Source organism: Dermacentor albipictus, chromosome 1 (genome assembly GCF_038994185.2).
Source record: "Dermacentor albipictus isolate Rhodes 1998 colony chromosome 1, USDA_Dalb.pri_finalv2, whole genome shotgun sequence".
Taxonomy (NCBI): domain Eukaryota; kingdom Metazoa; phylum Arthropoda; class Arachnida; order Ixodida; family Ixodidae; genus Dermacentor; species Dermacentor albipictus.
Genome location: NC_091821.1, coordinates 367666335 through 367681500, shown reverse-complemented (window position 1 = coordinate 367681500; position 15166 = coordinate 367666335). Strand labels below are relative to the sequence as shown.

Sequence of the window (15166 nt, the reverse complement as noted above, 5' to 3'; positions counted from 1 at the left end):
GATGCAATGCATATGAGCTTGCACGTACGTGCGAATCGCGCTGCAGCGCGAGCTCGTACGCCGCTCGCTTGATGTAGGTTTTTATGACAGCGCTCGAACATTGATGTGCTGCAATCAATACTGCCTTGCTGCGTTGCCTCAACGTGCTGGTTTGAGATCAAGGATGAGCGCATTTAACTCTCTTAACCTGTGCTGCTCGTAGTGGAGTAGTGAATTGTCATCGAATGAGCCCGACCATTTGTGCTCATTTGCACACACCTGGTCACTTCACCACTTCGCATCGGTCGAATGGTTAATTGTCGCTGTGGCCGGGTCTCGAATCGTGAATTACCAGCCATGCCTGCTGCTATGTCGGTCTGCTGTCGGGACTGTAGGTGCAAAAGACCGAACATTAGAACGCAGATAACCAAGCAAGCTTCAAGACAGGCGAAGCAGTCAGCATGGCGCGAAGTTTCGCTTACTCAGCTCGACGAACTGCAGCTATGCAGCGCGCCCGACGCTCCACTTCGTGAGGCCTTGAAGGAAAACGGCAGAATATAATGCTGGGATTCAGGCCTTCTTGTTCATGGCAGCCCACGACGCAGAAGTAATGACGGTGACGCCTTCTCGAGGCTGGGCTAGGTCTCTCCGGATCGGCGCCACCGATTCCGTCTGCTCCTAGCATTGCGTCCCACGGCACACGGAGAGCCCGTTTTCGTTAAACTATAGGCTGCGGCGAGCTCGCAGCGGGGTCGGCATGGTCTGCGAGAAGTGACGAGCCTTTTCGCACTCGCAACAGGGCAGAAAAAAGTGCGAATCGACGCAAAACTCGGCCTAGAAACGTGCTTCGCCACAGCCAGGACTCAATACGACCCAAGCTGGTACGACCCAGACGTCGTTTCCCGCGCCGCCACCAGGCGCCGCTACTATACCTCAAACTCCAGCGCAAGACGCCCATTATCCAAGTAGACGTTGATGCCTGAGCCGCCTCAGCTCTCTACTCCAAGTTCGTCGTATGACAGCCACACAACGGATCAAGTTAGTAGCAGCAACGTAGCAGTTATTTACTGATAAAATTATATACGCTGTTAACGCGAAATTTGTGTTAGTGGGTATAAAAAATACATACGGCGCATTGGTATCGTCATCATCACAAATGCTTTGCCGGTTGGTTTCGGTTGCGTCCCCCGGGCCCCTTCTCTTGCCGGCTGTTGCTTATCTTGCCGGTTGTGTAGCGTAGCCGGTGTAACGTCTGGTTCGTCGTGTCAATGCTCTGGATTGTCCACGTTTGCATAGACAGAAGGCACTGGCATGCATGAATGACTGCGTAAGTGGCGCATGCAAGCATGGTTCCCTTAGACACTGTCTAAGGGAAGCATGCTTATTGGATGACTGGGAACAATTATGCAGAAATAATCTCCATGTATTCGCTCAGGAACTTCAGCTCTGTGAATGCTGTTACTTGAATATATGATCTGAAATATCTTGGCTTTGTGAAGCCCTCATTTGTTTTACTGCTGGCACTCCTTTCTCCTACAGTGACCTGTTTGTGCCAGGCTTGCCTTGATAGCGCACTTTAACGAAGATCAGAGTCTGCAGACCATCCCTGTTTTTCAGCATGTTTCAAATAACAGCTGCTCTTAGGTGAGTGCATACTTGACAATCCTTTTTGATGCTGGATTAAGTGCTGAGTTTTCTGTTTTTAAGCACTCAATATATGCTGTGAAGTAACACTGAAGCATCATGGAACTGATTATTTCTTTTTTTTCTTTTATGATCATGGTTGCATTTGTTCAATTTGTTCAGTGTTTATGTAATTTGTAATTCATGTAATTATTCTGTGCTTGCTGTCTACTTGTTTTGTGGCGTTGTCTTGCTCCTTCTGTACATAGCACCATCTCAAAACTTTCACAGCATTCTGTGAAAATAATGGGCAGTTATACGTAACCTTATTCATTTGTAACATAAGGGCACTTCATCCATATTTGTGCCACACTTTTACTGCACCTTGGAGTGCTTATTTCTCATGAATGTTTTTAAAAGGGTGCATTGGTTGCCATAATGATGTGACAGCTGACATAGTTATCACTGATATAGCAGGTAATTAAGTCACTGCAGTTACAACCAGTTAATAATAGCTTCATTAATTGTTCATGACTGAGCTGATGAGTCATGTAATGGTTGGCGCATTAGATGTTCATGATAAACTCAAAAACCATGGCTTACAAAAAACTCAACTACGGCTGCAAAGAAAACTCAGCTCCATATTTGTTTATAAAAAGGTTGTGAACCTGAATGTCTACATATCATAGTAAAATGCCTGTCTGGTGTGCTTTATTTGACCAATGGGTTTGATTTACAGCAGTTGCTAAAATGCACGTGAAAGAAGTGCAATGCTTGTTTAAGCCAGCATAGCTAATAGCTATTGGTACATATAAAATGCAGTTAGGCTTGTTTACGATAATTTTAACAAATTTATGTAACATATGCTCATTTTGTTTAGCACTATTAGCACAATTCCAGGGGGACGTGGACTACATGGGAAAAAAATTAAATATTTCTCTCTTGCTTTAGGGTTATTATGAAGAGAGCACATTTCGTTTTCCTTTTATGCCTTAATGAGCTTTTTATCACGTTTGTTGCAATAAAGGAGTAGCAACAGGACATATTCTACTCCATTTTTTTTCTGTTAAAGAAATATTTTATACCTCTAAATTATAAAGAAAATACTGGCATGCCTCAGAACACCTTGAATACTTTGATATAATAGCTCTGAAGTCAGTTTCTGTATCTGTTCCCAGAAAGGACCATGTTGTTAAGCCATGGTGCCGTAGGTGGTAACATAAGAGCAGGACATCGCAATGTTTTGACACTAGCTCCGGCTTGCTTGGTTTCCTTCTATGCTGCTACTTCTTGTGACACCTGCTTTAACAGCACAGCAGATGACCGAGTAAGCTAGAGCAAGTGCTAAAATGTTGAGATGACCTGCTCCTTAGGATATTACCACCTTCTGCTTCATGACCTCACAACATAGTCATGTTATGGAAACAGAAACTGGCTGTAAAAAAAGCTACTGTAATCATTTATTCGAAACGCCCTGAGGCATGCCAGTATATTTTTATGGTTTAGCGGCATAGGACCTTCATTTAACGTAAAATAAATGGAATAGAAGATATTGTCACTTCTCCTTCATGCTAGAGGCATGTTTGTGTTTTCCTTATACACATTCAATCAGGGCTCATTTCAGGGCATAAGTTCCAAATCACAGTGTTGTGTATCGCTTGCTCAGACTAAAACAAAAACTTATGAGTGCTTGAACAGCACTGAGTGTTGCCGAAATAAAGAACCAGTTTTAGACCCCTTTTCGCAGCACTGCCGTGAGCACTATTGCTTTCCTCCGCCGACCTCAGTTGCCCTGTTGACAATAGCTGCGTGAATGACACAAAACATTGGCCAAACCTTCAGAAGATGTAAATGTTGCATACTCATTTTTTTTCTGAGCTTATTACACTTTCTCCAAATGGTGAGAACACTGTTGTATGGTGTGCATATTAGAAGGCAAAAATAGAAATAGTTTTCCAAGACACAGCGGTATGTACTTTCAGTCTATGTAATAAACCAGGATTACTGTCATTCGCCCATCAGTGTTTCTTAATTGCTAATGGCTTGTAAACCAAAATTTGTCATGTTTTTGGCTCAGTAATGTTTTGGTGCGATGTCATCACATTATTTTACACATAATCACCTGTAAATTTGTCAGTTGCACTAGATTTTATTATACCAAGCTCCAAGCTTGAAACATTTATCTTTTGAAGTTTTACAGTAGCTTACACAACACATATAATATCATTCGTAACTCATTTACGTTGTGACTTGGGATGAAATGTTCAGCTTTGAACATTCTTATGTAACATATGTAAACCACTCATTGGTCAGCATGCTCTATAACGAATGCACTCATATCTAATATGTGACTGAGTCTCCAAGTTTCAATGAATGGGGCTGGACATTCGTGGGGACAAAATAACACTTACGAGGGCGAGCGAGTCTCTACTAAATTTTCGGTGCTATCTGGCCATCATATTTTTCTATGAACTTTGCCTTTGGTCAAGAATAACGGAAATATTTTTTGACTACTGTGACACCTTGATTTGAGTTAGATGGCAGTTCAAAATTTTATTCCGAAGTTGTGGCAAAAAGAAACAAGGATGAATAAACTCAAGGAGAGTGTGTTGGGAGGCTAGTTGGGAAGACATTTCTTTGTGAACTTCAACTGCGCTAGGGACGAGACACCGAAGTAGATGAAGACAGGATGAACCAAGACTAACAACTGGTTTATTGAAATCACACAATGCTGCCTCTTCGAACTATGCGCATGGCCAAGCCAGATCGTAACCGCGTGACCATGAAACACTCCCTTGCCAAGGCCCTATCTACATAAAAAAATCAAGCTCTTTCTTGAACATATGCACTGACAGTTCGCTGACGCACCTATCTGGGCCATGTCCGGCTATCAAGGAAGCTTCCAAGATTTCACGTGCCCTTTGGTCCTTTGCTCGCCCTAACACCTTTGGTTTGTCAAACATCGGCTTGTACTTCTTCGCACATGACCCACAATGCACTGGCAGGTACTTTCCGCTGCCATATTTTAATGAGTTAGAGTGCTCTGAGTTAAGAGCGCTCCATTAAATGATTGTTAATACATTTTGTGGTTTGCCCCACATCGAACATTCTGTAGGTCAGCGGAAACTCGTGCACTACCTCTGCATCTGTGGCATAAAACACAGGTGCACATATGTACCATGTAGAACAGAGGTGGTGTACGAGTTTCCACTGACCTTTGGAATGTTCTATGTGGGGCAAACCAGGAAGATGTATTAACAATCGTTTAATGGAGCACCAAAAGGTGGCAGTGGAAAGCATCTGCCAGTTCATTGTAGGTAATGTGCAAAGAAGTACAAGCTGATGTTTGGCAAAACAAAGGTGCCAGGGCGAGCAAAGGACCAAAGGGCACATGAAATCTTGGAAGCTTCCTTGATAGCAAGACATAGTCTAGATAGGTGTGTCAACGAACCGTCAGTGTGTCTTTTCAAGAAAGAGTTCGATTTTTTTATGTAGATAGGGGCTTAGCGAGGGAGTCTTCCGTGGTCACTCGGTTATGATCTGGCTCGGGCATGTGCATAGTTCGTGGAGGCAGCATTGTGTGATTTCAATAAACCACTTGTTAGTCTGCATTCATCCTGTAATCATCTACCTTGGTGTCTCGTCCCTAGCGCAGTTCACAAAAGAAAGGACGAATGAAGCCTGGGAGGACAGTACCTACAATGAGGCAGAGTTAACAGAACGCCATTAAGGAGTGCTACTTTTCTTTTTATGCTTCGCCACTGTGAACACAAAGCACTGTGAGCTTTTAACCTCTTAGCACAAAGATCCATGTGAGAATGCCACAGTTATCAATCCACTAGCCAGGAAGCAGCCTTACCATACAGCATATTTAGCAAATTGTTTTAATGCGTGCTTTAGGCATGCTTAAACTGCACAGTGGGTTATGAGGGACATAGTAGTGCTGCAGTTCCAGATTCATTTCGACCATCTTGTATTCTTTACTGCGCGCCTGAACCTAAGTAGTACCGGAGCATTTTTGCATTCCTCTCTTTCCGAACACACCCACTGCAACCAGGAATCAAACTTTCACAGAGGCGATGTAGCACGTCTCGAGGCAACAAGAATCTAGGCACAGCACAAGTGCCATCTGTTTGTAACGAGTAAACTAGCCGGTGAATAGGGTCTATACATGACTCTTCTTGCTAAACTGCTGGCTGATCTCCACTAAAATTTTGGATAGAAGTACCATATTGCATTAAGTTTAGTTTCACTCCATGTTTGTGGGCATTACATGCCCCTCCAGTACTGTCCACAATAAATCCAAAGTTGGTGTCGTCTGCGGTGATGCCAGTAAAAAATTTTCGATTCTGCTGCAACAGAACAGTGGCGTCTCTTATGGCTATGACGAGAACACCATGTTCACCATAACTGATGATGCCACCATTATGTTGCAGTGCTGCTATTAGGGCTTCATGCTCTGGGCAGCTGGTGCTCTAGCTATACAACCTGTTGCCATTGTGGGGCTCTCGTCTGCACCTACATTCTCTGTGTACACTCGTGTTGCTGTTGTCACAAGTAATTATTGTTTGCTCAAACCAATCATCATGTCACAAGATGAAAGTAATTGGGGCACAGAGTACCTGGAAATTATGTCACCAGGACTATAATGATGATGACGCATTGAGGAAATAATAACTGAAATCACTATTACAAGAAAGCTGCAATCCCTTTCTTTTCAACCTAGATGACTACAAGCACATACCTTGCATATTTTTTTTAGATCAGGGTCAGGCATGTCATGCTTTGTGCGCTTTTTGATACGAACTGATGGCGCAACTCCTCTTGTAACAGTAGGCACTCAAGCATGCCTATGCTATTTATGAATTTATGAACATATATATGTAATGCGTATTAATTTATTTATCTGAATTAAAATTGTGAAAAGTTATGTACCTGACCGCATGCACATCACAAAATTGTATTGGTTAAAATTGTGCAAATATAAAAGTTATGAAATGTCAGACAAATGTTGCAACTCCCTGTAGAAAATCCACAAAGAGGAGGTGAATAGCCTTAAGAGCACCACTTGCAGTCAACTCTCGATTTAATGTTGCTACTTAAACCTCCCATAAAAGTCAATTATCTGCACAGGTCTAGCAGTCTCAGTAGGCCATCACGAGAACAAACTCAAAAATGGCAAAGAAACGAAAAGTTGCCTAATTTGAAATATTTGCTGCATTGTCTTTTTCACCAGACAGTCTCTAGCACCTACTGGGCTCCCCATGCCTCACCTTGCACTTTTTAGGCCACTCAAGTTGTGGCGGTATTCTACACCCTTGTGCTTATTGACTATTGCTTCTGCGACTGCAAACGGAAAACTGGCAGGCATTCTTGGAAATACGTGTACTTTATTAGGACGTTCTTGAGGGCTAGTTGGTTCATATTTGAAGGGAGGTTAAAACTCCGCAAAAAAACGATGACAAGCTAGTTTTTTTGCAGGAGGCACCTTAGCCCAACATTGCTAAGGATGTAAAGTTAAAGGTGAGGGTAAGCAAAAGACTCCATGCAAGCCAATCTTGGAAAATACAGCCTTTTTATTCGGATGGAGAGACCAGACAGAAAGGGAGGTTGTGGACGCATTTCACATTAAAATCTCTAGCGACAAGTGTGTCAGCACACGGTATGTTTCGCTTTTACCCTAAGAAATTGTTTTTTTGGGAAGCCACGTGTGAAAAAAAGAAAAGTGGGCTTTACGTGCGGTTTGTTTGGGTTCTTTCTTCATGGACGTAATAGATCTCAAGTTGAGGCTGAGCTTCATCATATACAGGGCCCATTATGAAAGTAATCCACATGATTTTATTATGATGCAACTATCCATGGCAGCACGGTAAAACAGGTTGGGAAATGTGGTGAAGGTTTTGCCCTGCCAACGCAGCCGGTCACCAGTTTACTCCGAGCAGTGTGAGCGGATAACATGGTGTGATGGAGCATTTGCCTGAACAGCAAAACACTATCAAGTTTTGTGTGAAGCTTGGAAAGAATGCAACCGAAACATTCCAGATGCTTGAAGAGGCCTTCAAGGACGATTGCATTTCATGGTCACAATCCGGGAGGAGGCACAAGGCTTTCAAAGAGGGCTGGGAGGAGGTCGCTGACGAATGCCGTTCTGGATCCCCAACATTGACCAGAACCGACGAAAACGTGGATCGTGTGCACGAAGTTTTGCGTTCCGACAGTCTATTGAGCATTCAGCAAATTGCTGACACCCTACACATGTCCACATTTGCGGTACATGAGGTAGTGACCTAGGATCTGCAAATGTGCGAGGTCTCATGAAGCTTGTGCCGAAAGTGTTGACGGAAGATCGGAAAGAACTTCGAGTTTTGCGCTATCAAGAATTGTTGGATTTTATTCAAAATAAGCCGGACTTTCCTAACTCTGTCGTAACCGGAGATGAATCCTGGATGTTCGAGTACGACCCATAATTGAAAAGGCAGAGCTACGAGTGGCACGCAAAATCATCCCCCGCCCCAGGAAAATGTCAATGAGCAAGTCTTGCATCAAAACGATGCTCATTGCCTTCTTTGACGCCCGAGGAATTGTCCATTTTGAGTTTGTACTGCAGGGAGAAACTGTCAACTCAGCCTTTTACCTGGAGGTGCTCAAGAGATTGAAATGCCGGGTCGCATGCGTGAGGGCTGACATCAAAGACATGGTCAAGCTCCACCATGACAATGCCCCCAGCCACATGTCCTTCGTCGTTACCAACTTCCTAGCCCGAAGCAACACCTTGGTGGTCCCCCATTCCCCTTACAGTCCCGACTTGGCTCCGTGGGACTTTTTTTGTTTCTCCAACTGAAGAGAGCGCTGAAAGGAGAGCATTGGGAGACCATGGAAAACATTCGAAAGCATGTTACAGCATTCCTGAGAGACATTCTCGTCGATGACTTTCAGGGTGCCTTCCAGGCGTGATAACACGCACATTTCCGCGAGTGTATTGATACAGAGGGAGAGTATTTTAAAGAAATTTAACCACCTGTACAGGCCTGGAAATCTATTTTTCCCAGGAAATGCACATTACTTTCACAATGGACCCTGTATTACCACATTTTATTACTCTTCCCTCATGCCATTTTCACAAGTTTTCAGGTTTTTAATAATTCCACCTTCGCCTTTACTTTGGTTGATTGTTGCCTTTTCATTCTGTCGTCTTCGTTACCTTTCGTCCATTTTTACATCATTAGTGTTTACTTTGTTGTAACCACGTTTTATAGGTACCATTGTGCTTTTTCATTCCCTCACTTGTCGCCTACATTTCGGTTACTGTTATGACATGTGCCATCTTCATTTTTTGACCGCTCAATGTTTGTGCGTACAACAGATTCGTTCAGTTATTTTCCTCATGTTTATTTGGTACAAACAGTGTTACAGTCAGTCTCCATTCTCTTATGTTATCTGCATAAGTGTGAGTGACGATGTGGTGAAGTACTGGAGATCCTAGCCTATGCTCTGATTTTTAAGAATGAACATTTGGCGGTCTGTGCTCATGGTGTGTTGTGTCTTTCTTTCTCTTGTCCTCGTTTTTTCACGCACTTTTAACCTCCCTTCATTCTTGGAAAGCTTATTGCCTCTATGAAAGGAGACAGTGCTGAAGACTGCAAGAGCATTTGCCCCCACTGGCCACACCACAATACTACATGCTGTGAGGTGCAAGTTCCCGGTACAACATAAAACCTTGTGTTAAGGCAGTATGGTGTTACTTGCAAATAATTGTAATTAATATAAAAATGACGTATCCCTCTCTTGCAGTTCTGCAAAACACCTGCGGTGGGTGCCTTTCAGATGCAGATTTATTAGTCGGTGCCACACTGCCACCAGTGAGGCCCCAGTTGTGGAGCGCGAGATCCGAGAGCTGCAGATCCCCATTCCGTATGGGCACCTGGCTGCTAAACAGTGGCTGCCCACGTCTGCCGAGGACCCACGCCGACGTGTTCTCCTGCTGCACGGTTACCAGGACAATGCTGGTAGCTTTGACCACCTTGTGCCAAAGCTTGACCCTCGATGGCATGCTGTGGCCATTGACTTCACGGGCCATGGCCTATCTTCACACTTGCCCAAAGGGATATCGTGCATTTCAATGCAGTTTTGGCTTGACATATCACGTGCGGCTAACCACCTTGGCTGGAGTCAATTCTCTCTGATTGGACATAGTGTAGGAGGTCAAGTGGGCCTGCATTATGCCTGCATCTTTCCTGAGAAGGTGTGTATTACAATGTCTGCCTTTTATTTTGAGCCACTAATGCTATTTAAGGGCAACATAGAAAAAAATCTGTGGGCTCTTGCATCAATGCAATCATCTACAGCATGAAAATGTCACTACTTTCTATCAATGACTCTTAGTGGCATGGCTGAAATATGACCCTGGCAACTCAAAATATATTGTGCACCTTTAGTTATGGCTTAGCGTGGCATCATATTTGTGTTCATGCTTTTCCTCAGTAATGTGCCCTATTTAAATGGTGTCTCTTTGGTACTTGTTGTCAAGTCACCGAGTCTATGAGAGCTAAGTTTGAGAACAACTGTCGAGTGTAATCACACAAGGCACCTAAATCAGACTCTCAGAAAGCAGCTATATTACTTTAAAAGGCATTTCTTTATAGTGATTGAATTGTTCATAATGCCGGCAGAGTGGCTATGGAAGCTTGGATGTACCTGTCACGGTAACTTAGTTGCTATGGCATTGCACTGCTGAGCTAGAGGTCACGAGTTCAATACCGACCGCAATGGCTGCATTTCGATGGGGGTGAAATTCAGAAATGCCCGTGTACTTAGATTTAGGTGCACGGTTAAGAACCCCAGGGGGTCAAAATTAATCCGTAACCCCTAACTACAGCATGCCTCATAATCATATTGTGGTTCTTTATGTCATCATCATCAGCCTGGTTATGCCCACTGCAGGGCAAAGGCCTCTCCCATACTTCTCCAACTACCCCAGTCATGTACTAATTGTGGCCATGTTGTCCCTGCAAACTTCTTAATCTCATCCGCCCACCTAACTTTCTGCCGCCCCCTGCTACGCTTCCCTTCCCTTGGAATCCAGTCCGTAACCCTTAATCACCATTGGTTATCTTCCCTCCTCATTACATGTCCTGCCCATGCCCATTTCTTTTTCTTGATTTCAACTAAGATATCATTAACTTGCGTTTGTTCCCTCACCCAATCTGCTCGTTTCTTATCCCTTAACGTTACACCTATCATTCTCCTTTCCATAGCTCGTTGCGTAGTCCTAAATTTAAGTAGAACTCTTTTTGTAAGCCTCCAGGTATCTGCCCCGTATGTGAGTACTGGTAAGACACAGCTGTTATATACTTTTCTCTTGAGGGATAATGGCAACCTGCTGTTCATGATCTGAGAATGCCTGCCAAACGCATCCCAGCCCGTTTTTATTCTTCTGATTATTTCAGTCTCATGATCTGGATCCGCAGTCACTACCTGTCCTAAGTAGATGTATTCCCTTACCACTTCCAGTGCCTCGCTGCCTATCGTAAACTGCTGTTCTCTTCTGAGACTGTTAAACATTACTTTAGTTTTCTGCAGATTAATTTTTGACCCACCCTTCTGCTTTGCCTCTCCAGGTCAGTGAGCATGCATTGCAGTTGGTCCCCTGAGTTACTAAGCAAGGCAATATCATCAGCGAATCTCAAGTTACTAACGTATTCTCCATTAACTCTTATCCACAATTCTTCCCAACCCAGGTCTCTCAATACCTCCTGTAAACACGCTGTGAATAGCATTGGAGAGATCGTATCTCCCTGCCTGATGCCGTTCTTTATTGGGATTTTGTTGCTTTTTTTATGGAGGACTACGATGGCCGTGGAGCCGCTATAGATATCTTTCAGTATTTTTACATACGGCTCGTCTACACCATGATTCCGCAATGCCTCCACGACTGCTGAGGTTTCGACTGAATCAAACGCTTTCTCGTAATCAATGAAAGCTATATATAAGGGTTGGTTATATTCAGCACATTTCTCTATCACCTGATTGATAGTGTGAATATGGTCTATTGTTGAGTAGTCTTTACAGAATCCTGCCTGGTCCTTTGGTTGATTGAAGTCTAAGGTGTTCCTGATTCTATGTGCAATTACCTTAGTAAATAGTTTTTTAGGCAACAGACAGTAAGCTGATTGGTCTATAATTTTTCAAGTCTTTGGTGTCCCCTTTCTTATGGATTAGGATTATGTCAGCGTTTTTCCAAGATCCCGGTACGCTCGAAGTCATGAGGCATTGCGTATACAGGGTGGCCAGTTTTTCTAGAACAATCTGCCCACCATCCTTTAACAAATCTACTGTTACCTGATTCTCCCCAGCTGCCTTCCCCCTTTGCATAGCTCCCAAGGCTTTCTTTACTTCTTCCGGCGTTACTTGTGGGATTCCAAATTCCTCTGGACTATTCACTCTTCCATTATCGTCCATTATTGTTCTTTATGTAAAACCCTATAATCTAATTCATATTTTTTTAACTTGGATGCAATGCTCATCCATACATTCTATATTATAGTGTATTTAGAACAAATGCTGAGCAAGAAAGACCTTGAACTTGACATTTTGATGCTCCATTCCTGATCTGAAACAAGCAATAACAAGTGATTTTTGTAGGTTGCACCTCTAAGTATCTTCTCTGGCTTGCTACAGTGTTCTAGAGAACCTTCTACAATTTTCTGCATAGTTAACCTCCAGTAATTTAGAACTTCTATAGCTTATCCTAAACATAAGCTATAAATAATCCTACATACTACAGTAGAACCTCATTGATACATCTTTTGGGACCACAGAAAATAACTATAATCTGGAGAAATCTAACATGTGCTAACACTTGCAGCAGTGGTATTGATGAGACAGAAAGCTACCCTTACATGAAACTGTAATTTAAATTTAATAGAAAGCCAGCAAATTATTGAAAACTCACTCAGTAAGGCTCATTATTGTTGCCTGGCAGTTAGATTGAATGTTGAAATTTTTTTTTAGCAATCGTAGCCATATGAGTCACACTAAATATAGCTTGTAATTTCCATCTGTCATTGAGTGAAATCTTCAATAATAGCAGCCTCTTTTTGAGCCTTCACAGTCATTACTCAGTTACCATGCAGCCTTGTATGTCAAAGTAACTGCAAGGTATCGAAGGTCATAAGACAGCATCCTCAAACATAGATGCAGGCATGCTTTTGCGCCTTTGTCCACCTCCTCTTGGGTTTCAACTTCATGAGATGTGTTTAGATTGGTGATCGCCAACGAAACGTAGTAATTGCAATTCTTTAGTGCTGCATGGCAGGTTCTTTGAAGTGACCGTTTTCAACTGTGACATGTACGGCAGTCAACATAGGCACCATCGACAGGTGATTCCGTGTGTATTGGTGGTGCACCTGTAAAGTCTGAAGACCTTGTCGTCTGGTAGACCACTGGCTTCGAGTACAGAAAATTATTGTGAGGCCATTAAAAGAATATAAAAGAACAGCCTCGCCTGGGCCACCGCAGTATAACAGGCTAGGCTTCAAGTACAGTGAAGGATAGTGCGCTCAAAGAGCCTCCACTGCCGTTTATTCCAAAAAGAAGACAAGCAACCCCCGGGCCATGTTTGCTCAATCGCCACACTTTGCTTTCCTTTCAGTTTAGTTCTTTCTATTTAGTTCTTCAAAGCTAGTTCTTTGATTTTATTAATAGTGCTGTCACAGTTTATGTACCTAACAGCTAGAAAAAGAAACATAGACTGGAAGCTAATACACATAACGTTATGGAAACTAAAGGGGACGAGTGCTTCACAGTGTCAAAGTGGGGCAAATGTAACAAACAGGAATATATTGATGAGGTTCTGCTGTAGTTGCTAGAAAAAAATCCCACAGGTTCGCTCTCACTTATGCTGTCATTTCACCGTTACCACATATTGCTAAGTCAGCGTGGATATCGAGTAGATTCAATTCATTGCAATAAAGTAAGCAGAGCACAACTCTAGGTTATAGCTAAGTGCACCAACCTGCAGCCTAATCGTTATTATAGAAGGTGTGTTCGTATGTTGTTGCGTAATTGGCATGGTTATGCATGATGTTGCAAGATTGTGAAACAATCTGCTTTAATGGCAGTACTACTGGCTTATTGGCAACATGACATTTGCTCATTGCATAGGCTGCCATAGCACAATAAGGGTATATTGCATCATGATTAGGTAATTTTAATGAGTGAATTAATGAGTGATCTTTTAGTAAATGAAGCTCACCCACAGAATCTGTCAGCACATTCTCAATGCAAACATTGCTTGTACCATTGCCATTATTGTTTCCTTTCCTAGTATTTTTGATGTATTTAATTCATCACATCCATGGCATGCTCGTGAGTCTTGCCAGCGTCCTTGCACAAAGCGTTCTATGAGCAATCTCATAGTGGAGCGGTTTGCTTCAGAACTGGTATCTACAAATACCTTTTACGTTTGCTTTTTCAGGTCCAAAATTTAGTCATGATTGATGCCTTGGCTCCTATGTATGATCAACGTAGCAAACTTTCACGAAGCTTAAGAGAAATGTTAGAAGGCAACTTGCGGCTTGAACAGAAGGATCTCAGCAAGCCACCTGTCTACACGGAAGAGGAAGTGATAAAGCTTTACAAGCATAGTGTAGTTCCAGGCTACCTACCTGACAACATTAGGACACTGATGAAACGTGGTTGTAAGCCTGCTGGAGATGGTCGCTACATCCTGACGAAGGACACACGGCTTAGATACATCCAGTGGACTCGGACTGACAGTGATGCTCTAAAAAAATACTATAGTGGCTACACCAACAACCTCTTGGTAGTGATGGCCGTTCCTGGATTTGGTGCCACATCTGCGAAGCACAAGATACTGTCCGACATCTATGAACAAAACTGCCGCACGTTTCAGATTGTTCAAGTAGAGGGCAACCACCATGTTCACATGACTTATCCAGATGCAGTAGCTAGTTACATACGTCCCTTTTTAGAACCACAGTGATGTCATAAACAATATAATAATGCCAATTTTCTATTGTCATACCTTATTCCTCCAAGCAGCCATGGGGATAATTTTTGCTCTGTGGTGATGCATTTCTTCACCAATGATTCATGTTGTGGATGATGTCGTCTGTGGCCTCAAGGTGACTGTGCTGTGTATACTGCTGTTATTTGGTGAAGCTGGAAGTGCATTTGAAATTTATACTGTGGGAAAACCTAACTATAAGTTGGTATCACTGTCACAAAAAAGAAAAGCCAGCATGCAGAACCCGGTTAACTTGGATGAATATGAAAATTCGTGGCTGGCATTCATCATCATTTCTGCATTCCTTTTGCCTTATAGTCCTTGTGCTACTTTCATTCACCGTGTCCCAACTAGACAATAAAAATGCTCTACTTTAGTTCAAAACTTGTCATCCTTCTGCGTTGCATATTGAAAATGCAGTTGGAGCCATTTTGCCACAAGTAGAATATGATGCTCTATATTTAGCTATTTTGGGAGCTTGCTTAAAACAATTATTCAGGGTGGACCTTCTGGGCACTTGCACAGAAAGCATCTAAA

General features: G+C 42.8%; 1 protein-coding gene across 1 annotated transcript; it reads left to right on the top strand.

Moving 5' to 3' along the window:
• The first annotated feature begins 1145 nt into the window (after positions 1 to 1145).
• LOC135904099 (serine hydrolase-like protein) lies at positions 1146 to 15013 on the top strand. Its single transcript, XM_065434707.2, has 4 exons — positions 1146 to 1306; positions 1519 to 1623; positions 9394 to 9844; positions 14078 to 15013. The coding sequence occupies exons 2-4, from the start codon at positions 1598 to 1600 to the stop codon at positions 14603 to 14605; spliced, it is 1005 nt and encodes a 334-aa protein (XP_065290779.2). The 5' UTR covers positions 1146 to 1306; positions 1519 to 1597; the 3' UTR covers positions 14606 to 15013.
• Positions 15014 to 15166: the final 153 nt, after the last annotated feature.

Bases quoted from the DNA above. Each gene is read 5' to 3' on its own strand.
- LOC135904099 (XM_065434707.2), top strand. From the start codon at position 1,598: ATGTTTCAAATAACAGCTGCTCTTAG. The intron at 1,624-9,393 runs GTGAGTGCATAC...CCTCTCTTGCAG, and splicing joins CAAATAACAGCTGCTCTTAG to TTCTGCAAAACACCTGCGGT. The intron at 9,845-14,077 runs GTGTGTATTACA...TTGCTTTTTCAG, and splicing joins CCTGCATCTTTCCTGAGAAG to GTCCAAAATTTAGTCATGAT.